This window comes from Vipera ursinii (assembly GCF_947247035.1).
Source record: "Vipera ursinii genome assembly, chromosome: 9".
Lineage (NCBI taxonomy): Eukaryota > Metazoa > Chordata > Lepidosauria > Squamata > Viperidae > Vipera > Vipera ursinii.
The window spans coordinates 22,315,344-22,336,601 of record NC_139523.1 but is presented as its reverse complement, the minus strand read 5'-3'; the positions used below and the strand labels follow the sequence as shown (position 1 = coordinate 22,336,601).

At 44.9% G+C, this 21,258-nt stretch overlaps 1 protein-coding gene across 1 annotated transcript; it reads right to left on the bottom strand.

The window, feature by feature from the left end:
- Positions 1-1,643: 1,643 nt before the first annotated feature.
- On the bottom strand, positions 1,644-11,716 carry NKPD1 (NTPase KAP family P-loop domain containing 1; the record flags this gene model as incomplete). Its single annotated transcript, XM_083370142.1, has 4 exons — positions 11,639-11,716; positions 9,141-9,309; positions 4,130-4,261; positions 1,644-3,301 (listed from the first exon to the last, which is right to left on the bottom strand). The coding sequence occupies exons 2-4, from the start codon at positions 9,256-9,258 to the stop codon at positions 1,644-1,646; spliced, it is 1,908 nt and encodes a 635-aa protein (XP_083226268.1). The 5' UTR covers positions 9,259-9,309; positions 11,639-11,716.
- Between the last annotated feature and the right edge of the window lie 9,542 nt (positions 11,717-21,258).

Below are 21,258 nucleotides of genomic sequence, written 5' to 3'. Positions count from 1 at the left end.
ATGCATCCTGGATTGGCTGAGCAATCTGCAACACACAAGTGGTCCTCAATTTACGACCACAATCAAGTCCGAAATTTCCATTGTAAGCAAGACAAATGGATTTTGCCCCCTTTTATGACCTTTCTTGCCCCAGTTGGTAAGTGAATCAATGGTAAAGTTAGTCACATGGTTGTTAAGTGTCCATTGTCTGCTCGTCAGAAGGTCCCGAAAGGGGACCACGTGACCCCAGGACACTGCGACCATCATAAATATGAGTCAGTTGCCAACATCTGAAGTTGGATCGCAATACCATGGGAATGCTGCAGTGGTTGCAAGTGTGAAAACTTGTGTGAAGTTGTCATTTCAAATGGTCACTAAGTGAGTGATTGTAAGCTGATGACTTACAACTTACACCAACTTCTACAATCCGAAGACTTCTACATCTATAAAAAGTAGTCGTAATATTTCTTAATTACATACATAGACAGGATCGCCTCCCAATTTAAAAACTGAGGATTCTCAAAAAAAAACAAACCCTCACAATTCTGCAGCCTTTGTAAATTATTATTTATTTTGTAGCTGATTGATAGTCTGGGTTCTCTCAACGCTCAAGACAAAGGAGGGAGATGTCTCCCCATTTTTCCCCAGCACAACCACCTTGTGAGGTAGGTTTACATTAAGTTGAGGCTTTCCCCAGTTCTGGAACTCAACATCTGATCAGTTGTGAATTGATATTATTGTTCAGCAGGTTTGGTATTTTTGCAATATTGTGATGCATATTATTTTTCACCCATAAAATATCAAAAATATAATCAAAATACATTTTGTAACCTTTGGACAATCCTGTCGGCTCACAAGTATAATACTTAATCTGACAGTCATGTGTACAAATAGTTCTTAACTTACAGCCACGGTTAAGTCAGTCAAACCCAATTTTGAAAATTTTCTGCCATGGTTGTTAAGTGAACCATTGCAGTCGTTAAGTGAATCATTTAGAGATTAGGCAAACCCAGCTTCCTCCATTGACTTGTCGAAAGCGATCAGATGACCCTGGGATGCTGCAACCATCATAAGTAGGTGCCAGTTGCCAGCTGCCTGAATTCTGGTCACATGGCCATGTTGCGACCATCATAAATGGGAGGACAGGGTTGTAAATCACTTTTTCAATGCTGTTGTGACTTCGAACAGTGTTTGAGTCAAGGACTATCTACACCAGGGGTGGGCAACTATGGCCCCTTTACAACCTACGACCCAAAGGCGCTTTTCCAAAACTTTTCCAACTTTTATGGTTTTTTTCGTTGAAAACATTTTTTTCTCATCCAAGAAGCTTCTTCAGTTATTCATGTAGAACTGAAGAAGCTTCTTGGATGAGAAGCAACACCTTTTCAAAGGAATAAAACAAGAAAGGCCAGCTGCCTTTTGGAAAAGCACCTTAGGGACAACCATGAATCTCCACAGACGTTTACAACCTATGGACTTCAACTCCCAGAATTCTTGAGTCGAGTGGCTGAGGAATTCTGGGAGTTGAAGTCCACAGGTAGTACAGGAGCCATAGTTGCCACTCCTCATCTATACAGTTTTCTGCCTTTCTTGCTCCCATCTTCCCAGCGAATGAAACCCTGCTAAATTTCTTTTCCAGGAAGTGCACATGGAATCCATGATCCCTAAGCCTTCTTCTCTGACTTTGCTCCATCTTTGCTGTAGTTCTTCTCCAGAGTAGCCAGAGCCTGTAGCTGTCCCATGTGATATCTTATGGAATGGTCTAAGTTGACAGTATACTTCAATAATTTCTTCCCTTCTTGTACGGTGAAGGGAAAATCACCGGACAAGAATCTCTCAAAAAGTTCAGGGTCGCCATCCAAGGCCATGATGTTCTGGAGTTCTTTGTGCTTAGAGAACAGCTCAGGACAAGTCTCCACAAAGACGTCCCACATCAATTCCTTCTCATAACCATTGGGCGGTTGGCACTGCAGCTTGTCTTCCATGCATTGGAGGATCCAGCTCAAGCGACAGGGCCATTGGTCGGCCAACACCACCCAACTGGCGACTGCCCGGGCACAGATATTGTGCCTCAGCAGATGCTGTTGAGTCATCAACCTGATTGTAATGGGGATGGTGTTGACAATCCTCCTCATCTGGATAATGCTATCTGGGACGTAGTGGTAGAGACAATCTTGTTCGTTATGCAAGCAGTGAAAAGCTTCATGGATGTATTGCACTGCCAGTGCATCGATCTGTTGTTGGTCTTCTTGAACCTCTGCTTCCATCTTCACCAATGCTTCACCACTCCCTTTGGACTTTGTCACTCCCAACTCCATGTTCCTCGTAATGATGCCGTACATCAGATCTTCCCGAGTCTGGAAGGCCTCATGCAAACATCGCATCTTGGATTTGATGCCAATTTCCGGGATGGAGAATGGAAGGGTCACTGTGCGGTTGAGGTAGAGATAGCCATTGTCCGCCATTCCCTTCATGCTGCTAGCCTGCTCCAAGCAAGAAACGATGACACAGGGGTCAACCACCAGGATGAAGATGAAGGGGGCATTCCTATCAGAAAGGAGCGTGTTGATGGCGTTCAACACCCCAACCACACGTTCGGGGTAGCACATATCCAAACATGTGATCTCAAAGACAATCCTCAAGCGCCGACGCTCAAAGATCTCCATGTAGTAGATAAAGCTGGTGAGGACCTCAATCTCTCTCTTCACTGCACTCATGAAACCCAGGTGGCTTGTGAACTTCTCATCACTGGTCATGCTCTCGATCTTCTTCTTCTGGCTGATGATCAAGTGTTTGATGACAGGACTGATGGCTATGACGAACCCTGAGCCTGAAATGGCAGCAATGGTGCTACCAAGGACCTTCAAGACTGTGCCATCCCTTATCCCTGGCACAAGGAGGGCGGTAGTAGCCAGGCCTGCGCCAGCTAGCAAGACCACCACCAGTCCACCTGCGGTGCAGCACGTTTTCTTTTTAAGCCTCCATTCTTCTTGGGTGAATCCTGAGGCATATTGTGGACGGCTTCCTACCACATGGTAGAAACTCAGGGGAAGAGGACCGAAGTGGTGGCGGATATGGTCACACAGGGTGGTGACTAGACCAGCCCACAATTTGTCACTGCCTGCATATTCCCAGGCGCTGAATCTTATGAAGAGGAACTCGATGGTTTTTCTTCGGAGGTGTACCTCGGTGATGACCGGTTGGTAGAAGACGATGTACCAGAGGAGAGTCAGGTAGTTTATTCCTTCGGGGCTTCGGGACCTCTGGTGAGTCCTCCTGAATTCTTCCTCTTCCCTTCGGATGGATTCTTTGAGCATGCATCCTGCAAAAGTCAGTTCAGAAGGGGTGAACAGAAGATCTGCCAAGTTCTCAAAGCTCTTCTATCTATAGAATACTCTGTAGTTCAGGGTTGAACTACAGAGTAGACATTTCATTACACAATTAGGGAACATCATCTGATGATGTTCCTAGCTGGGTCATGAAACATCGGCAAGAAAATCAACAAGCTCAAACACCACCAAAGATGCCACAGTCCTCCTCCTCCTCCTCTACCTCCTCCTCCTCCACAATTGTCCTCCTCCACCCTCCTCCTCCTCCTCCTCCACCACCACAGTCGTCCTCCTCCATCTCCTCCTCCACAGTTATCCTCCTCTACAGTTGTCCTCCACCTCCTCCTCCATTTCCTCCACAGTCGTCCTCCTCCACCCTCCTCTACCTCCTCCACCTCCACAGTTGTCCTCCTCCACCCTCCTCCTCCTCCACCACCACCTCCTCCTTCACTCTTTTCCATCTCCTCCTCCACAGTCCTCCTCCACAGTCCTCCTCCACCTCCACAGTTGTCCTCCTCCACCCTCCTCCTCCTCCAACACCACCTCCACTCTCCTCCATCTCCTCCTCCACAGTCCTCCTCCACCCTCCTCCACCTCCACAGTTGTCCTCCTCCACCCTCCTCCTCCTCCACCACCACCTCCACTCTCCTCCATCTCCTCCTCCACAGTCCTCCTCCTTCCCTCCATAATTGTGTGATGGCATGCTGACTCCTGTAAGGTCACTTCCTCTTTCCCCAGAGATCCATGGATAGAGGAAGGACCCTTCTACTGAGGGATCTACTAAGATTCTTCTCCACTGATTCCCTCAGGATGGGACTGACCTGCAATCTGGTCCAGGAGAGAATGAATCCGTGTTCCGCATGGGGAGTAAAAACCCACGGTGACTGGGGTGGAGGTATGGCACAACGTCTTTGATAAAGAGCAGCAATAAATGTCATCCTCGGTCATCAGATCTGAGGAATGGAAAAGGGGGGAAAAAAGGGAATGGAAAATAACCGCATATTAGTGTCACTCAGGACAGCACCGAGAAAAGTTCTTGCACTTATGACTGTCATAACATCCCCATGGTCATGTGATCAAAATCCAGGCCCTTGGCAACTGGCATGAATTTATGAAGGCGGGAGCATCCGAGGGTCATCGGATTACCGTTGGTGGCTTTCCTAGCCGACGTCTCATAAACAAAGTCAATGGGGGAAGCCAGATTCACTTAACGACCACACGATTCACTTAACAACGGCAATGATTTGCTTAACAATCGTGGCAAGAAGGCTTGTAAAATCAGGCGCAAATGCCTCAACAACCACCTGAACAACCATCCTGCTTAGCAACAGGAATCCTGGTCCCTTATCTCTAATCCCCTCTTGCCTAAAGCAGTATTACCTCAGCAAATTTATGAGGCGTGGACTTCAACTCCCAGAATTCCTCAGCTAGCATTCTTTAAGATGTGTGGATTTCTATTCCCATCATGCATAACTGGGGAATTCTGGGAATTGAAGTCCACGCATCTTAAAGTTGCCAAGGCTGAGAGAAAGACTACGAGCCTAAAGCCTCACAATGGAAAAACCATCTCTGACAGGCCTTTTGTTCCCCAAAGATCTGTCAGAAAGAAAGAGTAATTAGGATAATTAGTTTGTGTAACTCATCCTATTGCAAATGCCTCAGAGCAGAGCTGAGATTTCTTCATTGTTTGTTTTTTCCCCCCCTCAGGTGCTTTTCTCCTTTCTGGAAGGAGCTGAGTGTTAATCATCCTATTTTAGGCTTTAAGATGCCAGGTTTATTTCTGGTGCATTTTCTGGATGGAAAAGCAACTTTTATCAGTCTCCTTGAAGGGGGTTTCTGCGTTGGAGAAAACATAGTTTTGAGGTCGAAAGGGGCCTAGCCTTGCTGTATGGTCAAAAAAGTCAAGATGGCAGCTGTGATGAGCCAACCTCTGCCCACTTTACGTTGTGTACTTATAAACAGCAGTACTGTTTGTAGATGAATTGGATCGTGATTCAGCTCAATACATATTTTTTTTAGCTTCTGCTTACATTCTGAATGTCTTCTATGTTGGTAATGAAATCTTCTCAATTTATACCCTAGGGCCAGGGGTAGGCCACCTCGGCTCTTTTATGACTCATGGACTTCAACTCCCAGAATTCCTGACTCAGGAATTCTGGGAGTTGAAGTCCATGAGTCATAAAAGAGCCGAGGTGGCCTACCCCTGGCCTAGGAGATATTCCTATACCTGGGAGAGCAATGTTTGAACCATCTACCCATCTGCCTTGAACAGTGGATTTAACCCTGCCATGTTTTCCCTCCTCGCCTGCGGAAATGTAGCTTTGTGAAGAGCACCACTTCCTTAGCAGCTAGTTTTCCATTCACAAGGAACGTTTGTGTAGAAACGGGTGTGTTTCAGAAACCTATACTGGAGTTGAAATTTTATCTCAAATGAGGATCACCTCGTCCCGCTGAAATTGATAACCTATCCAGGGATTATAGCAATGGCAGTAGGACAGCTATGAACTTTGGTTTATATTTTGAAATCATCCAACAACGGAAACCTAAAAGGAAGGGAAAGTCCCTAAGTTGTTAAAGACTTGACTCAGCCCAATTCAAAAGTGTGTCTCATTAAACTGAGATTGACACAGGGTTAATTCAGGACGAGATTCACACACCGTTCCTTTGCAAATAAAGTTGTGAGCTGTAATGGCGGTCGTAAAGTCGGTTACCACCTGATCCCACTTGATTTTACAACCTTTTATGTGGCAGTCGTTAAGTGAACTCTAGGAATTCCTCCTCTGGTGCCAGCAGTTTCATTTCATTAGATTCCGAACTAATGAACCAAATTTGTGATGACATCAACTCTTAAGAAGTTCGTGACTTTAAATTCCCTTTCTTCCTACTGAAAATAAATGGTTTTTTTTAAATGCCATAAAAGCAAAGCTAATGGCATGGCTTGCATTTTGGCTTTCTAAACCTTCTATAGCAGGGGTCTTCAAACTTGGCCCTTTTATGACTTGTGGACTTCAACTCCCAGAATTCCTCAGCCAGGCACGCTGGCTGAGGAATTCTGGGAGTTGAAGTCCACAAGTCATAAAAGGGCCAAGTTTGAAGACCCCTGTTCTATAGCAATATTTTGCCGTGGCCTGGTGGCTCAGCAGTTAATATAGCAGAGGTTTGAGACCCGAGCGTCATGCAACGGGGTAAGCTCCCGTTCTAGCTTCAGCTCCTGCCAACCTAGCAGTTTGAAAGCATGCAAATGTGAGTAAATAAACAGGTACCACTGCGGATTTTACTTTGCTAGTTGATGCCAACTATAGGGGGCGGTGCTCATCTCCATTTCAAGGCCATTGAGCCAGAGTTGTCCGAAGAAAATTTCCACAATCATGTGACCAGCGTGACGTCACAGAACGCGGTTACTTCCCAATGAAAGGGTACTTATTTATCTGCTTGCATTTGCATGCTTTCAAACTGCTAGGTTGGTAGGAGCTGGAGCGAGAAACAGAAGCTCGCCCCATCGCATGGTGCTCGGGTCTCAAACCTTGGGCCTCAAATAAGAGCCTTGGTGGAGCAGTGGGCTAATGCCTCCTTAAGTAACACCAGCTGCCTGCAATTAGTGCAGGTTCGCGTCCCACCAGGCTCAAGGTTGACTCAGCCTTCCATCCTTCCGAGGTAGGTAAAATGAGGACCCAGATTGTTGGGGGCAATTAAGCTGACTTTGTAATAATGCCGCTTGGGGTGTGTGTGTGAAAGCCCTAATAAGCAGGCATATACATAGAATGAAGGCTACTGCTAAAGCTTGTAAGCCGCCCTGAGTCTTCGGAGAAGGGCGGGATATAAATGTAATAAAAAAAATCGTCTTAACTGCTGAGCCACCAGGCCACCACCAAAAATGCCACAGGAGATTTAAAAAAACAAATGCAAGGCATACCATTAGCTTTGCTTTTTAAAAATATTCTCCCTGGGATCGCTTTTTCCCCCCCTCCCAAGAAAATTAAATTCCTGTGATCTTAAAGAAACCGACTCCAAAAATGTTTCAGGGAATTGTTGAGGAAGTCAAAACGATTATAATCTAGAGTTTAGATCATGGTTCTCCGACCTTTTGGTTTGTTTGGGTTGCACTGAGGGAAGAGGAATTGTCTTGGGCCACACACAAAAGTCAAATATAGGTAATGTATGTAAGTAACAGACTTTATTTTTAAAATATATTTTTTAGTATCAGGTGGAGCTGCCTCATTTGGTGTCCAGGGCCGCAGACCATAGGTTGCACATGCCTGGCTTAGATATTAGAACAGAACAGAACAGAACAGAACAGAATAGAATAGAATAGAATAGAATAGAATAGAATAGAATAGAATAGAATAGAATAGAATAGAATAGAATAAAATTAGAATAGAATAGAATAGAATAGAATAGAATAGAATAGAATAGAATAGAATAGAATAGAATAGAATAGAATAGAATAGAATAGAATAGAATAGAATAATAGATAATGGAATGGAGTGGAATGGAATAGAATAGAATAGAAGAATGAAGAATAGAATGGAATGGAATGGAATGGAACGGAACAGAACAGAACAGAACAGAATAGAGCTGGAAGGGACCTTGGAGATCTTCTAGTCCAGCCCCCTGCTCAAGTAGGAGAACCTATACCATCTCATATTGAAATAACTGAAAGCGATGTAAAAATCTGCAAAGTGTTATTTAACAACTAGGGAGGCAATAATGTGGAGCTGATTATTTGGCCCCAAGTTCATTCTTTCTGAAAGAACTACCGTATGTCAGGGAACAAAACATAGCAATTTAAGAGTCACTAAACTAGTTGCTTGCAAAACCGGCAAGGGAAGGCATAATGAAGAACGGAAGAGAAAGCATTTAACATATATTATGCTAATAAAGAAAATAACTACTGTGTATGCAGTCCGATTTTAAAAGCAGACGTTAATTACCTCCCCACATACAGGAATTGTTGCAGATGTTAGAACTGTTATCTAACCTCCCCTTAAGATTCAAAGCATTCTTAAGAAACGTTTAGGTAACAGGTCTAACATTTGCAACAAACAAACACAAGTCTGTTTCAAATGGCTTATGAAAAAAAAACCTACCGGTCAGGCAGGCCTCAATATACCACCCTCCTTTTAGCAACCATTCAAAACTTACAACGGCGCTGAAAAAACTGACTTACAGCTAGTCCTCACCTTTACAACCATTGCAGCATCCCCAGAATCATGTGATTAAAAGCTTGGGAACTGGATGTATTTACCAACGTTGCAACATCCAGAGGTCACAGGGTGGCCATTTGTGACCTAGGCATGCTTTTTTAACCGCCCCTTAAATCAGGTTTAATGTACAGGTAGTCCTTGTTACTTACGACCATTACTGGGACCAGAATTTCTGTTGCTAAGCAAGGCAGTTGTTATGTGAGGCACACCTGATTTTTATGACCTTTTTTGCCACAGTTGTTAACAAGTCACTGCAGTTGTTCACGGTCTTTAATTGAATCAGCTTCCCCCCCCCCCATTGACAGTGTCTGTTGGAAGCTGGCTGGGAAGGTCACACATGGCAAACACGTGATGTCAAGAGACTGCAACCGTTGGATATATATGCCAGTTGCCCAATGCCCAAATTTTGATTGGGGTCACCATGAACATGCTGTGATGGTTGTAAGTGTGAGGACTGTTTGTAATTCACTTTTTGCCATGCCATTGTACCTTTGAATGGTTGCTAAACGAACTATTGTAAGTCGTGGACTAGCTGTACGAAATTTGATTGTTGGAAGAAGTGGGCTTAAATCCTTCCTGCCTTCCATTTGCCCACATCCAATGGCTGTGAATTAGGTGCCGAGCTTACCTTCATTGTGGCATTCGGCGTGGCTAAAGCCAGTCTCCCGGCTCGAGCACATGCACCCCGTTTCGTGGCACTCCCCCGCATGGTGCAGCCTGGCGACTTCCTCATCATAGTAACTCATCAGCTCTGGAGTTGGTGGACCATCAACCGGACTTCCCAGGCAAGTTGGCGCCTGCAAGAAGGAGATAAAGCAGACAGGTGATTCGACCTGGTTACCTGGGACAGGTAAGCTTCTAATGAGAATGGTGGATGAACAAAACATAGATATCAAGCCACATCTGGAATACATGCATTGCAGCAGGGTTTTTCCTCTCTCTGCCTTTCTCTTGTTTCCAGGTTTTAGGTTAGAAAAAACGAGTCCACTGAGTGAAAAAAAAACAGAGAGAGAGAGAGAGGAAGAGAGAGAGAGAGAGAGAGAAAGAGAGGAAGAGAGACAGAGAGAGGAAGAGAGAGGAAGAGAGGAAGAGAGAGAGAGAGAGAGAGAGAGAAAGAGAGAGGAAGAGAGGAAGAGAGAGAGAGAGAGAGAGAGAAAGAGAGAGGAAGAGAGGAAGAGAGAGAGAGAGAGGAAGAGAGAGGAAGAGAGAGGAAGAGAGAGAGAGAGAAAGAGAGAGAGAGAGAGGAAGAGAGGAAGAGAGAGAGAGAGAAAGAGAGAGGAAGAGAGAGAGAGAGAGAGAGAGAGGAAGAGAGAGAGAGAGAGGAAGAGAGAGGAAGAGAGAGGAAGAGAGAGAGAGAGAAAGAGAGAGAGAGAGAGGAAGAGAGGAAGAGAGAGAGAGAGAAAGAGAGAGGAAGAGAGAGAGAGAGAGAGAGAGAGGAAGAGAGAGAGAGAGAGGAAGAGAGAGAGAAAGAGAGAGGAAGAGAGAGAGAGAGAGAAAGAGAGGAAGAGAGAGAGAGAGAGGAAGAGAGAGAGAAAGAGAGAGGAAGAAAGAGAGAGAGAGAGCTCTGTATAATTTTGTTTCTTGAAGCTCCAGATTCCACTGACCGTATCAGAAACTAGTTTTAAACCAGGTTTGGCATACCAAGGATGCTAATTGGGAGGACGAAATATTTCAGCCACTGTAGTGAGAAAGACTTTAGAAGGGATTGTATGCAGAGTGTGTGGCCTGGATATTGAACTGCGGGAAATGGGGTTAATTCTGATGATGTTTCGGCAAAAAACAAATTTGATTTTGTCTCCCCTTTTCTGTTCTTTAGCGGCATTCTCTTACAGTGAAAGAAAAAGTTTGCTTATGCCAGGTCTCCTCGGCTGGGGCCAGAATTCTCATTTCTGAACAAGGTGTTTGCTAAGTGGGATGTGCTCAGTGTTATGATCTCTTTACCTGTGCTTGTTAACTCTATGCCCAAAGGAGCTAATTATCTCCCCGTGACTCAAATTCTTCTGCAAATAATCTCTCTTTAAGATGAAGATTATTATCAGCGGGCTGGGCATTGGTGTAGAATAGCAGCAGCCATTCCTGAGATGTTTCAGGCTCATTTAAGTCCCAGTCATTCATTCACTGATGTTTAAATCCATCTTTGTGAAAATATAATTATCCTCTCTCTGTTTCTGTCTGTCCACCCACATTTGAATAAATGACCAAACAGTGAACAATCTATGAATATATTTTAGATGGAAAAAGAATTCCACTGTACTTCAGGGGCTGAAATGAGAGCAATTTTGAAATTGTAAAAGAGTTTTTCTTAACCATGGTTTGTTTTAAGACTTCTATGTGTAGCTGGGTAATTCTGAAAGTTGGAAGTCCACAAATCTTTATCCTTTCTGGCCCGGGGGATTCTGGGAGCTGAAGTTCACCCATCTGAAAGAACATGGCTGGTTAATTATGCGAGGTCAAGTCCACACATCTTAAAGTTCCTAAGGTTGAGAAACACTGATCTAGATTAAGGCTATTATGCAAACAGATTAAGAGTATTAATCCTTGAACTCTACTTTACAAATCCCAGGGGGTGGGTCACCCAATTTGCAAATGCAGCGTTGGCAATAGGCCACCCATGAATGTCAGGGGTCTTTCACTGAACGTGTGCAGAGCACCAGTGTTAAATATTTCCCTTTTCTTCCAAGAAATACATCTCTCTTAGTTTACTTGCTTTCTTGAGCTTAACTTTTGCTCCAAATGCTTCTGCAGTGCCTCTCGGGGTGGGGTGGTGGGGGTGGGGGGTGGTGGAAAGAGAAGCATGCTGGCTGGGGAATTCTGGGAGCTGAAGTCCACCCAGCTTAAATTGGCCCAGGTTGAGAAACATTGCTGTAGAACAGGGGTCTTCAAACTCGGCCCTTTTATGACTCATGGACTTCAACTCCCAGAATTCCTCAGCCAGCGTGCCTGGCTGAGGAATTCTGGGAGTTGAAGTCCATGAGTCATAAAAGAGCTGAGTTTGAAGACCCCTGCTGTAGAACATTCCTCCCAATTAGTTAGAGATTAAACCAAGAAGTGCTACGTTGGTGGCTACCCTTGGGGTTAGGTTGAAGCCCTGTCAGTCTGATCCAGAAGCTCTCTACTTTTGCTCACCTGCTACTGCTACTCGGAGGAGGGGGAGCATCTGTTGTAAAATGAGAGCATCAGGCAGGCCTCAGCAGCTCCTTGTGCTGTCAGTGGGCGGCGAAGATGTAATTGCCAGTCTCAAGTGTCAGGTAAATAAAATCTTCAAGGGATGACCTCAAACCAAGCGCAGTGACTAAGCCTGCAGAGGTGGCGTTGGAGAAGTGCGATCCCAGCCAAACCGCGATCAAATCTTCCAGGTATTGATTAAAAGAGGCCTTTCCTGTATTACCTCTTCCTCCGCCAGCCTCTAAAGCAGCTGGATTTACAAACCAACCGTACATTACGGGTGGTCCTTTCAGCTGCGAGCCCAAAACTGACATGGCGAAGGGAAACGTCGGTTAACTGGGTTCTGCCCCACTTCATGACCTTTCTTGCCAAAGTCCTTAAGTGAATCACTGCAGTTGTTGGGAACCCCATTGTTAAGTGAATCTGGCTCCCCCAATGACTTTGCTTGTCAGAAGGTCGCGCAAGGGGGTCACGTGACCTCCGGGACGCTGCGACCGTCATAAATCCGAACCTGTTGCCAAGCGTCTGAATTTTTGATCACGTGACGCATGCGGATGCTGCAAGGGTCGCAGCTGTGAACAACCGCCATAACTTGCTTTTTCCAGCGCTGTTGTAACTATGAACGGTCGCTAAATGAATTGTTGTAAGTTGAGGACTACCTGCAAAAGCATGGCAACATGGGTATCTTTGAACGCTTGACTGCCAGGGATCTCTGTTTTTCAGACTGGCCCCACAGAGCGTTGGAACCTTCGCCAGGGGTTGCCAGCCACTGCCAAAGCTTTGATCACAGCACGATCGTGGCTGCTGCATCTGGATTTTCTTTCTTTAACCACCCCACCACCCCCAGACACCCATGGGAGCTGCAGAAGAAGCAGAGGTCCAACAGGTGAAGCTACTCCATCCTTCCATGTTTAACCTGTGGAAATGTCACTTGCTGAATGGCTATTTTTGCAAACGGATTAGGGGATGAGCAGAATTTGTTTTTCAGAGCCTCTTCACCTGTTCTAAAGGAGGGAACGAATGTCACTATAAATAGCCCCAAATATGTAAATATTTCCAAGCAGGGAGTTGGTTCAATCCCTTGGCTATTTTTGATTCCCTACCTTGCGTCTTTCTCTCTCTCAGCCAGAACAATGTGGCTTTGTAGTTGCTTGGTTAACATCTTGATCGTTTCAATTTTGGCTTCCTTCTTTGATTCTACAAACCCTGTTGACTCAGCCTTCAGATCTCTTACTCATAGTTTATGGCATAAACCACAACTAAGCGGCTTTGCACAATTCAGGATGTTTCTCTCTCACAAGGGCTGTGGGCATAAAACTCTAGTTTGTCATCTAGTTTGGGGCACGAAACGCCTGCAAGGAAACAGCCAAGCTCTGAAGGCCCCAAGACTCCTCAATTGAACCCTGAGCTACAAATATTCTCCTTTATTGGTCCTATAACCCTCCAAGCCAAATCTAAGAGTTTCACATTCTAGCAAAATGTGTGAATCAACTTTGTATCAGCTTATTCTTTCCAATATTTCAAAATTCCTTACGTGTGATAGTAATAGCAAAGGAATGACACCCATATCTTTTTTAATATTAGTATTTCTTAAGATGATCTTTCACGTCCACACAAGCTCGGATGTTTTTTGGAGGACAAAAAAAAATAAAATTCTAGTGGACAGTTTCCTTTCAAAAGTTTGAAAGTTTGTGACCATTTTCCTGAGATTCCCATTCTTAGATAATGGCTAAATATTGACCATCTTCGGCTTGTTTTTATGTATGATTAAACCTGGCTTTCCAAGAACAGAACAAACAGACCATAAATATCCCTTCTAGAGAGATCCTACTTTTACATTTTTCATCTGCTAGTACAGGTAATCCTTGACTTATGACCACTATTATCTGTTGCTAAGTGAGAAAGATGTTAAGTGAGTTTTGAGCCATTTTGCAACCTTTCTTGCCACGGTTGTTAGGGTGACTCACTGCAGTTGTTCAGTTAGTAACACGGTTGTAAACTGAATCTGGCTTCTCCATTGATTTGGCTGGTCAGAAAGTTGCAAAAGGGGATAACGTGACCCCGGGGCGCTGCGTCCGTCGTGAGTCAATTGCCAAGCGTCTGAATTTCGATGCTAGGGATGCTGCAGTGGTTGTAAGCGTGAACAGCCTTGGTGGAGCAGTGGGCAAATGCCTCCTTAAGTAACACCAGCTGCCTGCAATTAGTGCAGGTTCGAGTCCCACCAGGCTCAAGGTTGACTCAGCCTTCCATCCTTCCCAGGTAGGTAAAATGAGGACCAAGATTGTTGGAGGCAATTAAGCTGACTTTGTAATAATGCCGCTTGGGGGGGCGGCGAAAGCCCCTAATAAGCAGGCATATACATAGAATGAAGGCTATTGCTAAGCACATTGATTTGTGCTTTAAATTGTAAGCCGCCCTGAGTCTTCGGAGAAGGGCAGGATATAAATGGGATTAAAAAAAATAAAAAATAAATAACGGTTGTAAAAGGTCACACTTTCTTCAGTGCCATTGTAACTCTGAACAATCACTAAACAAACTCTTTGTAAGCCGAGGACTCCCCCGTATGTGAAGGAAACAGCCTTGGGCGAATCGTTGATTCAACCTGATAGGGATGTTGTTAACAAAAAAAAATTATACAGCACTTTTCCCCCCGTTTCATCAATTAACATCCAAGAGAGATAGAAGAGAAGTTCTCAGTAGGGCTGGTGCCAGGATGGTCAAGAAGCCCTGTGGCTGGGAATTATGGGAGTTGAGGTCCAGCACACCCCCAGGTTGGAGAAAGTTCTTGGGTCCTGTGGTGTGTTTGTGCCTCCTTTTTAACAGGTGAGGAGGAAGAAAGAAGAATATTGCGAGCTTGGTCACCCCACACACCAACCCCCACTTCAATATCCTTCCAGGGGGAGAATTGGGGGGAGAGAGGAGACCTTGTCTTTTGAGCAATCTCCTCCTTTCATCCGGTCAGCACGAGCCCCTTGCCCTGCCTGAGGTCTGACCCACTTCTCCATCATCGCCTTCAACGTGAGAGACACTCACCCCAGATCACATGAGTTGCTTGGAGAAGACAGCCCAAGTCCTCAGCTCTAAAGATCTTCTCTCTATCCTACGGGTATCCAAATTGGATGAGCCGGAGGGATTTTACAGGTCTGGGCAAGGCACCGGTCCTCAAGATCCCTCTCCTTGCCTGCAGAATGCCCTGGATGCGTTCCTCCTCCAGAGGACTTTCCAGGACGAAGATTGCAGCAGCTCCTTAAATCTCCCTCAACCTGTTTTTTGGGCCCAGATTGCGAAAGGGAACAAGGAGGGGTGCAAAGATGTGCAGGCGGCTTTCGCCATTCTCACCGCCACCTCGACAAAGGAGAAGCACACGCAGGCCAGACTGCGGGAAGCAAACCTAACCAAACCCTGGAATTATTTTGAATGTGGGTGTCCTTTCCCCCCCCCATTCCTTCACGTTCAAGTTCATTTCTTCAAATTCAGCTTTGGATGGTCCAGGTTGTCCCCAAAAGATTTGAGCCAGGTATAGAAACACCTCGGAGGTAAGAGTGCCGACATTAATCATTCAAGGATTGAGGGTGACGTTATCCATTCAGTCCTGTCAGACTCTCGCTGATCCTAGGGGCCGGATGTCAAGTTAGTAACGGGGTTCAGTTGTTAAGTGAATCCGGCATTCCCCCATTGACTTTTCTTGTCAGGAGGTTGCAAAAAAGGATCACGTGACCCCCTGCGACCGTTGTAATTATGAGCCGTTTGCCAAGCCTCCGAGAATTGGTCGTGCGATCATGCGGATGCTACAACGGTCGTGTGAAAAACGGTCCTAAGTCACTTTTGTTAGTGCTGTCGTAACTTTGAATGGTCACTAAATGAATTGTTGTAACTTGAGGACCAGCTGTAAAAGTCTGAACCCGCACTTTTAACCTTCAGCCTTGCCTTCTGACACCCTGATCTTAAAAAGTAATGTTTCTCAACCTTGGTAGCTTGAAAATGGGTGGACTTCAATTCCCAGGTGTCTCCAGTCAGCCAGGCTGGCTGGGACATTCTGGGAGCTGAAGTCCTCCCATCTTCGGGTGGACAAGGCTGACCAACCCTGAAGACACCAGAAGTCCACCAGTCAATTTCCAGACTCTCCTCAGGGAATTGCCATTTTTAACCCAGCAAGCGATAAAGTACCCAATGGAATTCATGACATTTATTTAGCTGGATGCCTCTCGAACGACCTGACATCAAATGGCCCTTTGTCCTTTCTCTGCCCACTCTTGACTCTGATGCCACCTTCTGTGGGGAATGTAGCTTCTCACAGGCTGGGCCAAAACCCCACGTGGCTTTCCCCTCCTCCAACATGTCACATCCCAAATCTGGATCCTGTTGAACGCCGTGGGGCTTCCTTTATGAATCACTATGGGATTCTGGTACAGATCGATCCATTGTTTCCCGAGAAAATGGGCACCCATTCAAGGAAGACTCAGCCAGCTTCAACTGAGGCTTTCTTCCAAAAGAGGAGGATGGTGGAGGATTTGCAATCGGCCATATTTCTAAGCTAGGTTTCTGCCACCTCCTGGTGGTGGTGGTGATGAAGTTTATCCATTCATTTGTGTCCGATTCTTGGCGATTCTATGGGTCAGGTCTCTCCACATCTTCTGATTTTGCACTATTTCTTTGAGTTTTCTCTACGCTTTGGTTTTGGGTCAGCTTTGAGGGTGGCCATCTACTATGGTAATCTCCCTGCCACGGAAAAAGTACTGCTGGGGGCACAGAGGAGTAATTTCCAGCAATAACTTGGGCTCCATCTTTCCAAGGAGCTAGCAACCCCATTTTTATTTTTATTTGGCCATAGAATCCATAGTTTCCATCCTCTGTGTGATGGTGGTGCTGCAGCTGTAAACAAGGAAGCTTCCCAACCCCACCTTTTTTCAATTTCACATTGGCTGCTGAAAGGTGCTGGGCATTTAAGACCCCAGTGGGGAGCCGTGGAAGGTTCTGCATTGTGAAAGACCACGAAAGCTCGAAACAGATGAATGGAATGGAATGGAATGGAATGGAATGGAATAGAATAGAATAGAATAGAATAGAATAGAATAGAATAGAATAGAATAGAATAGAATAGAATAGAATAGAATAGAATAGAATAGAATAATAGAATAGAATAATGGAATGGAGGAATAGAATAGAATAGAACAGAATAGAATGGATTGAAGAAGAATAGAATAGAATAGAATAGAATAGAATAGAATAGAATAGAATAGAATAGAATAGAATAGACTGAAGAATAAAATAGAATAGAATAGAATAGAATAGAATAGAATAGAATGGATTGAAGAATAGAATAGAATGGATTGAAGAATAGAATAGAATAGAATAGAATAGAATAGAATAGAATAGAATAGAATAGAATAGAATAGAATAGAGAACAGAACAGAACAGAATAGAATAATGGAATGGAGTAGAACAGAACAGAACAGAACAGAATAGAATAATTTCATTATCACTTTAAATGTACACTAAGGAGCGTACATTAAAATGAGATTTCATGGCATGCAGCCCTCAAAGGGTGGCCACCTCCAATATGCAACATACACTACGTAAACCTGATGGGTGAGGGGCACCCCCTTGTAACCTCCCCTCCATGGGTCTCCAGGATGGCTGAAATACAATGCATTGGCCCTCTTCTAACCACTGCACCACCACGGCTCAAATGCTGCCGAGTTGTTTTACCTTTCTGTTTGCTTCCAGTGCATCACGCTCTTCTCCCTCGGCGTCCATGTGGGCTTGGCTGCTGCAACCTCGCTGCACATCAGTGAAGCTCTGCCTGCGTCTCCCTCATCTGTTGACTTTAGGGTGCCCGTGGAAGCCCTCAATTATCCCTTTCTTTTAATCCCTCCCATGGCTTCCCTGCACCCCCTCCCCCCTCCCCTTCCTTTCTTTGATTTTGTGACTGGCAGAGGAATGCCGTGACTAACCCTCGGAGCGGCACAAAACGTGGGACCTTCTCCAATCAAAATAATTATTAGCCCTGTGAAGCAGAAAATCAAGCCGGACCAGGGATAGCGGTGGATGCTAAGAGAAAGGAAATTAAACACACCTTTCCTTCTTCTCCACGTGAGTTACGGCACGGGCGCTTGTTTATTTTATGGTTTTCATATGTGCACATAGATTCACTGCAAAAACCTTGTAAATCATAGTCATGTAAACCGCCGGATGCTGCAGAAGCTGTAAAGGCGAGCTGGATACCGAGCGCTCAAAAGACCGTCACGTGACCATGGGGTGGGGGTGGGGGCAGAGGTCAGAACCTCGAATCAGGCCGTAGGTCCTGTAGCGGTGCTTCCAAACAGAGCCAGCTGCGGTACAGTTTTGATCTGTCTCAATTGGCTCAGCCGTTTAGATAAGATGAACTGTCAAGATCCAGCCAGTTTCTCAGCTTTCTTTTTGTTATTTCCTCCATTTCAGCTTGGCCAATACAGGCAATCCTCGACTTACAGCAGTTCATTTAGTGACGGTTTGAAGTTCCAATGGCACGGAAAAAAGTGACTTACAAACCTTATTCACAAAGCCATTGCAGCATCCCCTCTATGGTCACGTGATCGAAATTCAGCCGCTTGGCAACTGACTCGTATTTATGACGGTTGCGGCGTCCCGTGTGTGTGTGTGTGTGTGTCATGTGATCCCCTTTTGTGACCTTCTGGCAATCCGAGTCAACGGGGGAAGCCAGATTCCCTTATCAACGGTGCTACTAACTTAACAACTGCAAGGTTTCACTTAACAACGGGGGGCAGAAAGGTTGTAAAAGGGGGCGAAATTCACTTAAGAGCCATCTCGTTTATCGACAGAAACTTTGGGCTCAGTTGTGATCACAAGCCGAGGACCACTTGTATATTTTTGTTCACCTTTCATTCTACATGGCCATTTTAGATGTACGTTTCATTATTTGTATGCGTATAGCCACATTCTAGGCCAGGGGTGGGCAACCTTGGCTCTTTCATGACTCGTGGACTTCAACTCCCAGAATTCCTGAGCCAGCCATGCTGAGGGGAAAGAGAGAGGTTTCCTTGCTGAGCCATGCTGGCTCAGGATTTCTGGGAGTTGAAGTCCACGAGTCATGAAGGGGCCAAAGTTTCCCCCATGCTGGCTCAGGAATTCTGGGAGTTGAAGTCCACGAGTCATGAAGGGGCCAAAGTTTCCCCCATGCTGGCTCAGGAATTCTGGGAGTTGAAGTCCACGAGTCATGAAGGGGCCAAGCCTACCCCTGATTCTAGGCTTTTGTTGAAAAGTGTAATAGTGGTGTAACAGGAAGTCCACATCTGCCCAAATTGGGCTAGCTAGGTATCCACCCATCTGGTTTAAGGATACACCAAAGGAAACGTCGCAGTGTTACCTCCCTATTTTGGGGTGATTCAATCAAAGGGACTCTTAGCTTGCACCCCAAGAGTCCCGAACACCCCACAGCTCCCTTGTGCCATAAAAGCCGCCTAATAAATTAAACCACGATGCTCAGAAGTAGACGAAGAAAGTGGGGAGCGTCTAGGTCCTAGGAGTAATTATGGGATGATTCTTGCGGATGTTTTAATTTTTTGACTGCTATTAAGTCCAATCAGGGTGTTTCTAATCTCTCGGTTACCTTCCGCTTTTCTTCAAACCACAGGTGTGCTGGGCTGTTGGGAAAGCACCCCAGTTTCCTGCCCTGTGTTTGTGTGGCCAGGATGTGCCTCCACGGAGGAAGTCAGAAAATGGAAACTGTAGTGTATGCCTTTAGCATACACGGAAATGTCAGCACAGCAGGGGGCTGGACAGCTCCAGGCTATAACCGCCCTGAGTCCTTCGGGAGAAGGGCAGTATATAAATAAAATTATTATTATTATTATTATTATTATTATTATTATTATTATTATTATTATTATTATTATTATTATTACCGAAGCCTAAATAGAGCAAGTCTTTGACAGCCCCAGGGCATGGTCAGCTCTGGCGGGAAGCCAGGGTTTAAATCCATTGGCCACCTGCACTGGTGGGAAGCCCAGGTTTAAATCTATTGGTCGCGATTCACCTGGGCAGGTATAAAGAGACGCCAGGTAACCCCTTTGCCCCAGCTTCATTTCTGACTCAATAAAGAAATACTACCCAGCTCAAGTGTCCGCCTCTCCGTTCAACCACGCGACATTGCAGAAACACTCCGTTGGTCCAAGCTGCACCAAGGCTTCATAGGATCAGAAAGACCGTGATTTAATGCATGCTTTTTGTCAAACCACCTAACATCCTGGCTCTGTTTGCCGCCATTTGGCGACAGAATGATTGCAAGAGGAAGACAAAATTGTTTGCTGGTTATTTGGGTTAACTGCAAAATGGGGACATGAAGGACAGCAGATTCTGCAAAAGATTCAGCTGTGCTGGGAGAAGCAGCCTTTGATTTACAAACGTTCATTTAGTGGCTGTTCAAAGTCACACCAGCCCTGAAAAAAATGACTTACAACCGGTCCTCACACTTATAACTGTTGCAGCAGTCCCACCATCGTGTGTGATCAAAATTCACATTTCGGCAACCACGTGATTTCCATTTGTGACCTTCTCAGACAGTTTCTGGTGAGTAAAATCAGTAGGGATTCGCTTAATGACTGCAACGATTCACTTAACAACCATGTTTTTGGAGATTCTCAGTCATCCAGGTCATGGTTGTCCCCAAGGTGGTTTTTCCAAAAGTAACTGGACTTTCGTTGTTTTTCTTTGAAGAACTTTGGCTTCTCATCCAAGAAGCTTCTTCACTTCTGACTGGACTTTCGTTGTTTTTCCTTGAAGACCTTTTGCTTCTCATCCAAGAAGCTTCTTCAGTCATAAGTCGAGGACTGCCTGTACTGGAAACATAAGCTTTTTTGTTTGTTACTTTTAAAGCATTTTGAAAGCATCTCTTAGGACTTAGGTGTTTTTGGAGGAGCATTCCAGGCATAATGAATTGTAAAAATTGCTAGGTCTTATTTTTGTTTATATGAGGATGGCTGAGATTCTGGAGCATATCTGGTTTCTCCTGATTTTTAGTTTTGCATTTATAATATTTCTTTTTAAGAAAAATAAGCTGTTTGGTCCTGGGTGGTGCGAAGGAATTTGTGAACCATTTTTCTTTCCAAAGTGGGTTTTACTTACATATGAAACGGATGTTGGAAAAGAAAAAGGAGGGTTCAAAAGCAAGGGTTAGGAACTCAGGACGATCATTAACTGTGCTGGCTGGGGATGATGAGTTCTGTAGTCTGAACACGTACAGAAGAGACTAGAGTGAAGATGTTGTTTCAATATTAAACTCCTTGATTTTAAACTGGCTACACCTAATCATCCTTAGTAGCAGTTACTAAAAAAAAAATCAACTCTAAAACTTAAAGTATTTATAAGTGTCTCATTTGGCTGCTTCTCAACTGAGATAAAATCATTAAGGCAATTAAGTTAAGAACAATGTCCAATTAGCATAGCTTCGCCCTTTCTAAATAGGATAGATTGGCATTAAAATAAAGCAAACAAACCAGGCACGCCCATTTCCATGCTTCTTTCAATTACAATGCCTGGATAAAGTCACGCAAATGAAATGCCAGATTTTGCCGGACTGACCA